The 8,323-nt window shown below is 36.0% G+C and overlaps 1 protein-coding gene across 1 annotated transcript; it reads right to left on the reverse strand.

Annotated features, from left to right (window-relative positions):
- Window positions 1-987: 987 nt before the first annotated feature.
- On the reverse strand, window positions 988-5,437 carry LOC109213603 (ARF guanine-nucleotide exchange factor GNL2). Its single transcript, XM_019377420.1, has 2 exons — window positions 4,356-5,437; window positions 988-4,254 (listed from the first exon to the last, which is right to left on the reverse strand). The coding sequence occupies exons 1-2, from the start codon at window positions 5,375-5,377 to the stop codon at window positions 1,152-1,154; spliced, it is 4,125 nt and encodes a 1,374-aa protein (XP_019232965.1). The 5' UTR covers window positions 5,378-5,437; the 3' UTR covers window positions 988-1,151.
- Window positions 5,438-8,323: the final 2,886 nt, after the last annotated feature.

The following is an 8,323-nucleotide window of genomic DNA, read 5'->3' on the forward strand; positions in this document are numbered from 1 at the left end:
TAAAGTATGAAATAAAAGAGAATGTCCAAAAGAAATATAAGCACAAGAGAAGGAAGCAGGAACGAAGAAGGAATTAAGGCTAACCTTAGCTTACCTTGGATAGCGCAGGTGCATCAAAATGATATTTATAGAGTTGGCCAAATAATTTCTTCGTGTTTCAAAAGGATTCAAGTTGTGTTTTTGTCTCCTAAAGCAATTTGGTCAGTGCATGTGGCGGTGAATTCTTATGTGTGGAAGTTCAAACAATATTTGTTTGGTGCTGAAATACAAGTTGAAGAATGCTTTCTTTTTAATGAAAAGCCACGTGCCTTATGATTTATTAGTAAATGGTAGGCACAAAAAACGAAGTGTTGTTTTTTTTTCCAAATAAAAAGAAGCTTAGCCGTTGGAAGTTAATTATTTTTGCCTAAAAAGAATGGTGACTTGCCCATGTACTTCAAATCTCGTCTCTATGGTTCGTGAAGTCTACACGAACAAGACTTGAAGTAGGGGGCATCAATCTGTAGACATGTAAAAATTATTAAATTTAGTCCATACGAAATTTGGAATAAATTCTAAATTACTTTGGGTCGAATAATTAATTTGGACATCACAAATTAATAAGTCCATTTTTAATTTCAAGCCCAAGGTCTGCATCATCCTACATTCCAGAAAGACGCTTCTCAAGCTCTCGAATCACGGAGAATTTTAGAGAGGAGAATCAAGGGATACATAGAATTGTACTCACAAATATTTATCAATAAAATCTCTTTTTCTTTATATTATTTTTTGTTACGGTTTATTTTCCATACTACGAAAATTTGTTGCGAACAAATACAATTAAATAAAAATAAAAAGAAAAGAAGTGGTCAAGGAAAGAAAACAATTACTCCACAGTGGTAAGAAAAAGAAGAAAAATTATCCCTACAAAAGTGCTTTACAACTAATATATCTAGTTAATTATTTAACAACTGTCCAGCACCAGCGGCGGAGCTAGCCTTTCCAATATGGGTTCAGTCGAACCGAATACTTTTGGTTCAAACTTTGTATTTGTCTTACAAAATTCATTGAATATATACAAATTATTAAATTAGAACTCAATAACTTAAAATGACTAGAATCTCGAAACCATAAGCTTCAAATCCTGGCTTCGTCTCAGCACAACACTCTAATCAAGAATCTGGAAACAGTTCTTTGGTAAGTGATGGAGTAATCCATTGTATCTGAACATGAGTCATTTCCCACAAGTCATCATCTTCTCTAGGAACCAAAATCTCCTTTTGCTTCATTTTGACAACCATTTTCTTCAACAATATTGGGATAGTATGTGGCAGTTTTGACTCACCACATTCTCCTAAATCAGCCTTCATGCATGTATCCATTCTTCTCAGGATTCCCATCCAAAATGCCCTAAAATTAGGACTTTCTGATAATGGTTTCAAGAACTGCAAATAAACATCCGTTAGAACCTCCATTGATAGCTTCAAAGTCCCTTCCATACTTCTTGTCTCTCTTTCTGCATTCCCCCTTTTTGAGTATTCCAACATCTTCTCATGCAAATCATCCACCATTGCAAATAGTATGAGGTTGAAACAACTAAGGATGTTGGTTGGTGTGAAGTATAAATCCTCACCAAGAGCAAAACTTTTGTGTAAAGACATGACCGCGTGGTTTCTTATCTCTTCTCTTCTTGCTAAGCTCGTCTTTCTGAATGCTTCCCCTAGTTTAGCAAAATATGTCATTGTTAAGTTTGAAGAGCTAAGAGCTTTTGAACATTCTTCTAGAGAAGAACTACTTGCGCTACTATTTACACTCGTCGAACTTCCTGGATCTGTGTATCCACTTTTGTACCATTGTACTAACAAATTTACAGTATTAGACATCAAGTCCATGATCTTGACGTTCTTTTCTAAGGGGCTGTTTTTTAATGCAACAAAGCCAAATGCACAATCTATACAGTAAGGGTAGTTCAATCTTGAAATATGAAAACCATCTGACATCAAATTAATGAGGGCCTCAACTCCCTGCTCATAGGTTTCTGGATGTCGCCCTGTGACTGATAGTAAATGCATGACTGTTTTCCATCCTAGTTGAGTTTGCAGATTCGCAGGATACTCTGTCAGAATTGTTGTGACAGATTGTACTAAGAACTCACAGCTAGTATCAAGAATTTCCTTTTCTAGCTTCCACATCAAATTGATGGATTTGAACATGAGTTCTTCTGGACTTTTGTCTAAGTGGAAGGAAGATAAGAGCTTTAGGCAAATCTTCATGAGGGCCATGATACCCTTTTCTGCAAAAGGGATTGGAGAAAATAGAGGAAATTGAGCAACATCGAGCAGATATTCGTTGTAATGAGGCCAAAACACTAAGAGCCTGTGAGTATTGGATGAAGCAATGCTAACTATTAAATCCCAACAGAATCCAACAGTTTCTTCCTCTTCAATTGGGGTGCTGAATTTTTGGCCTATACCAGCTGCAGCAAATATCAGACAACGGCCTAGATTCAACAATGACTCGACAGGTAAACTCGAGCTATTGCTGAAGATGTTCCCTATGCGGCATTGTTGAATAATTTTTAGGTTCTGTTCAAACTCACTTACCCCCAGGTTCAAGGATTCTTCTACACTTTCCATGGATAAAAAATGTGAAAATCGGCCAATTATTCCGGAGTTATGGCGTTTGCTGCCAAACTTAAGATCTTGAGTAGGAAAAACAACCCCTGATACAGATCTTTCATGTACTGGAAGGTTGGGTGACGAGTTCGAAGCGCTTTCAGGTTCAACAACAGATTGTGGAAGTAGCTTTAACCTTCTTAGTTTCAGCAAACAGTCTACAATGGTTCTCCAAGCTCCCCTGATGGATCTTTTGAAGTCATTTGCGATGGTGAAAATTGCAAGAGTTGCCATTCTTGGTTTCATATCGTTGCTGAATGCATATAAGGTTTCTTCTGAAGATGCATAAGGATTTAGTAATGTAGTAAATTTGCAGAATGAGCAAAGAAGCTCGTCAAGAGTATCCTCTAGCCCATATTGTGTTATTCTAGCAATTGAAAACAAAGCCTCAATACATTCATGAAGGATCTCTTCATCGTCAGACTGTTCAAAGATGGTTGCAAGTGTAGCAACTGTTGGACCAGCAATAGAGGCAAACATGTCTCGTCCTAGTCGTCGATCAAAATTGCAGAATATGAAAGGTTTCATGTTCTTTGATCGATTCATTAGCTGAATCCATCTGCTAGGATTCATTTCCGTAGGAGTACCAGATGAACCAAATAATGTGATTGCATTGGTTGAAATGGAATGGAAAAGATCAGAAAGGTATTCTCTAGGAAGATCTTGTCCTCCATTTATGGCTCTATTGTTTCTAATAAATTCATCTTCTGTCATTTTCTTCTTGACTTGTGGGTTATGCTGATCAGTGTTAAGCATGATAACTGAATAACAAAGTATGAAGACAGCATCTTTGCTACAAAATATTTCTGAGGATTGTTGATCATAAAACCTTTCAGCAAATGCTTCAAGGATTCTTTGGATTTTTTGCGACTCGCCTGGCAATCTAAAAGTCTCTAAATAAGTTCTCAAAGCAATGTCCAGAACCATTCCCATAAACTCAAAGGTTTCTGTAAATTCTTTAAGGACTTGGAGGTGGAAATCATCAGGATCACCAAGAAAATCACCAATCGCGGTCTTGTTTAGTCCTGGTGTAAACCGAAAGAACTTTGCATAGATTTTTGGATCAGGAGGATCTGGGATTAACAGGGAAATTTTCAAATACTCCAATCCTTTTTTTTCATCTCTACTGAAATGATTCCCGGCTATTAGTATCTTTCTTTTTTGTGTCATCCTCACTCTAACAAAGTCGATCCAATCCTTTAAGTCGTCTTCTTTAGATTTTTCTTCCCAGAATGGTCTATACTCGGAGATCTCAACAGGATACGGTCCAAAAGGTGTTGAATCATCTTCTTTATCGACGTTGTCAGCTATGTTATGGATAATCACTGCTAGGCCTTCAAAGGCCTGAACTTGTAAGCTTTTCAAACATCCACCAGTAGGAAATGCATGCATGCAAAGAGACTTGCCAATCTCCTCAAAAATATTGTTGAATATGGGGTTACTATCATAATTCACATAGACTTCAATTATAAAAGTTGGTTGTCTGCAGAAATTTATAATACCTTCAATTGCTACTTCTTGAAGTTGAACTGAATTTGCTAAGCTCGCCACTTTAAGCAGCACAAATGAGAAAAAAGCTTCCAATTGAAGACGAACCGAGCTAAATATGACAAGATAAAAATGTAATCAGTTTTGGAATTTATACATGGACTTCTTGATAGTTAGGAAAACCTTGGCTTCTGTATTGTACAGGGAACTAACCTGCGTAGAAAGTGATAAATATTTAAAACAATGCTGCAAATCATGGACAGTACAAGGGGATTTGACGACGTTCCATAATGAACCAAATGGTGGAAAAGGTCATCTTGGATCATCCTCAAGAGCTTTGGATGCTTACCGATACTGTCACCACTTAATTCTATAGCAGAATTGATCAAAACCAATGCAAAAAGCTGAACATTTTCATCAGCAGTTTGAGATGTAATTCCATTAGTATCCATGACTTCCACTACATTGAGCAAGGAACATAAGAAATGAAAAATATCTATAGCAGAACGAATTCCATACCCCGAATCCAAGTTGCTATCCTCAGTATCTGACTCCGAATCTTCCCAATCATTCACCTCAATTTCAGGCAAACGTTGATATATAATATGTATCAGCTCATGCATTGTGTATCTGGCACAACGCTGAAGTAAATCACTCCGGTTAGCTGACTGCTGAACCACCTGAAAGCACGTGTTCACAATCGTGCAAACGTACTGATCCGTGAGCAAAATAGAAGAATGATGCCCCATAATTGCTGTCAAAGCCTGCAAAATTTTCATCATAATAGCATCTTCTAAAATCGGATCAGTTTTCTCCAAACGACAACCTGTGACAGCGATCACAGCTGAATTAATCGCTTCTCTTGCCCCTGGACTCTTGTGATCAAATATTTCAAGCTTTAGGATCTTAAGGATAGATGAAAGAGCCACCCCTGTGGCTGCAGCAGGAACATCATCACTTTGTACAACGTCAAGAAAAGGTGAAAGGTATATCATAGGGTCGATGGTTCGCCATTCTTGCTGAGGATTAAAGATGAGTGATCTTAGTGATTTCAAGGAATGTGATATTTGAGAATCATAGTTTTCTTCAGGGGGATGGTAGAAATGCAAATTTGCTTCAGGGGCACGTCGAATCATTGCTAGAACAGCTCCCACCTCTGTATTCAACGTACAAGATATTCCCAGCTCCTTCCTTTTGATATTTTTCATATTTACGTCTCCTTCTGCAGCACCCATTAATCATCTCTCGACATCAAAACCATCCCAAAAAGTGCAAAAATACTTTCCTGGTTGTGGTTAAAATAAAAGGTTAATCTTGGAAAAAAGAGATATTGTGTGCTATAAAAGCTTCACGTAGTATAAGCGTGAGGCGGTATAATTGCTAAAGAAGAGGTTAATCTTATTTGGTGAGATTTGGTTGAGTTATTAAGAGGTAAGAATTTAATGCGTTGACTAATTCTTCCACAAACATCTCTTAGTTTCGCTTCTCTTCCTTCAACTATGGATCAAACTTAGTTTCATCCTTATAAATCTATAAGGAAAATAACAAGACTTAAGTAGATTAAAGTTCTATGACATTAGACCCTAATGCTATAGCGATTCGATTCTTAAGGCACTTAAGCTCAAAATTTTCAGCACTGGTCCCAAATAAATTCGAGATATATATAAAACCATAATGCTAGTCCAAATTAAATAGGGGCATCGATCAAATGTGGATCCAGAATTTTAATATGATGGATGCACAACTACAATTTTTAAAAACAAGTTGACACTTGTTATGGACTCGTCGTGGGGTGTGCGTTTCTTCGATTGTGTATTAATTTGATGTGGTGTAGTTTATTTTTGTTCACGGATGCACGAATATATCATCCATAATAAGTTGGTTCTATTCCATTTTTCCTCTTGTTATTCGAGTTCTGCACAAAAAGCAAGCAATATAAGTGACATAACTTAACAAAATAAGCCATAGAAATTAATTTAAAACAAACCCTTTCTGCAAATTCCTTATATTGCTTTAAACCTAAGCAATATAATGAAAGAGAGGCCCCTCGAGTAGAAATAATAGAAGAAATTTGGCTCCTTAGAGATTAGAACCTAGTACACGAGAGACCTTGATAGATCGTTATTTTGTTCATGTCGTGTCATGGACATGCAACATGCCAAAGAATATGAACCTAACATAACCAATATATAATTTAAGTTTTGTTGTGCAAGCACATTGAATAGTTACATTGGTCTTTACCATCTTACTTTTTCACCCATTCAATTATTCAACAAAATAAAAAACTTGATAATTTTTTCCAACTATATAAAAATTAACATGTTTCTTAGTGAACTAATTAAAATATTATAATACTCCTACACGAGGATGTATCAAACATTCTGTAAGAATTTAGTTAAATTGAGAATGGCATATTCGGTTGTCTCCCAATGAATATTAACTATTTTTTTAAACTAGAAATATAACACACAACACGTATTCTCTTTTGAGATTATTTTGCCAATAAGAATACGATAAGTATGATTAGATATTATATTATTATTAGTATTATCATATTTAACAAAAACCTAGAAGAAGTAAATTGCGGGGATCTACATATTATGTAATTCTGTAAGAAGAGATGATATGGCGTCTCTTCAAACCTTAAGTTTCTCATTTTTTAGTTTTTTTTCTGCTTATGTTTCCGTATATCTTTATTTCAACAAAATCTAAAAGTGTCTCGATGCACTCTTTAAAGGTGGAAGATATTTGAAAAAATGTAAGACGAAAAGAGATCAGTTTCAAGTCCTTTCATTCTCTGAAAACTACATACATTGTCTCGAAGAAATACAATACTGTATGAGAAGTAAAAGTAGTACAACAGAAATGGAAAGATGACCCTAAGGCCTGCGAACGGTATGCAGCTCTACCTCGAGTCGTTCTAAGCACCTATCAGGACTGCGTCGGTACCAATGTCTGTATCTACACAAGAAGTGCAGAAGTATAGTATGAGTACAACCGACCCAATATACTTCGTAAGTATCGAGCCTAACCTCGACGAGATAGTAACGAGGCTAGGACAAGACACCTACAAATAAACCTGAGCAATTATAATATCAAAAAATAAGATATGACAAGTAAAGTACCAAGTATAAGGCAGGATAATAACGTGTGAGAAACATAATAAGTACACAAGTAAGGAACATTGTTGCGCCCCCTTTTCTCGTAACATAATAAGTACAAATTACTCATTTTTTCAGAACTCTAACTTTTCATTTCACTGTACTAAATGAAGGGACAATGTGATCTTGCAAAGTATATTAGGACATTGAACAATATTAGACAAATTGTAACGAAACGTAAATACTAAAATTCTACAGAAAGGACATCTAACCTCCAAAATTTGTCAAAGTTTCTCATATATAGTGTGTTAGCTCAAATAGCATGTATGTCTTAATATATGCTCGTCCTAATGTTGACATCCAGTTTCGTTCCTCCTTTCTTCCGAATTATTTCATTGAACTTCTAATACCACTAATAATATAAAAATATTTATTCTAAAATTTTAGCACAAAGCAGATATATCTAATATCACTATTAGTCACGACCCAAAATCCCAACAAATCGGGGTCATGATGGCACCTAACACTGCTTGCTAGGCAAGCCAACACACAACAGAAAATACGAAAGAAAAGCAATTTACGACTAACAACAAGATAATAATATGATGTAAAAGCAATTTAGAAGTATACATGGTAAGTCTAAGATCAACACTAACGTTCAACTATCCCAAGACATGAAGTCACAAGTACATGAACTTCTAGAGTTTACTACATACATTGTCTTGAAAGAAATACAATACTGTTTGAAAAGTAAAAGTAGTACAACAGAAATGGAAAGATGACCCTAAGGCCTGCGAACGGTATGCAGCTCTACCTCGAGTCGTCTTATAAGCACCTATCAGGACTGCGTCGGTACCAATGTCTGTATCTGCACAAGAAGTGCAGAAGTATAGTATGAGTACAACCGACCCAATATACTTCGTAAGTATCGAGCCTAACCTCGACGAGATAGTAACGAGGCTAAGACAAGACACCTACAAATAAACCCGAGCAGTTTAATATCAAGAAATACGATATGACAAGTAAAGTACCAAGTATAAGGCAGGATAATAACGTGTGAGAAACATAATAAGTACACAA

Source organism: Nicotiana attenuata, unplaced genomic scaffold (assembly GCF_001879085.1).
Source record: "Nicotiana attenuata strain UT unplaced genomic scaffold, NIATTr2, whole genome shotgun sequence".
NCBI lineage: Eukaryota > Viridiplantae > Streptophyta > Magnoliopsida > Solanales > Solanaceae > Nicotiana > Nicotiana attenuata.

Bases quoted from the DNA above. Each gene is read 5' to 3' on its own strand.
- LOC109213603 (XM_019377420.1), bottom strand. From the start codon at position 5,377: ATGGGTGCTGCAGAAGGAGACGTAAATATGAAAAATATCAAAAGGAAG. The intron at 4,255-4,355 runs GTTAGTTCCCTG...TGTCATATTTAG, and splicing joins ATTTATCACTTTCTACGCAG to CTCGGTTCGTCTTCAATTGG.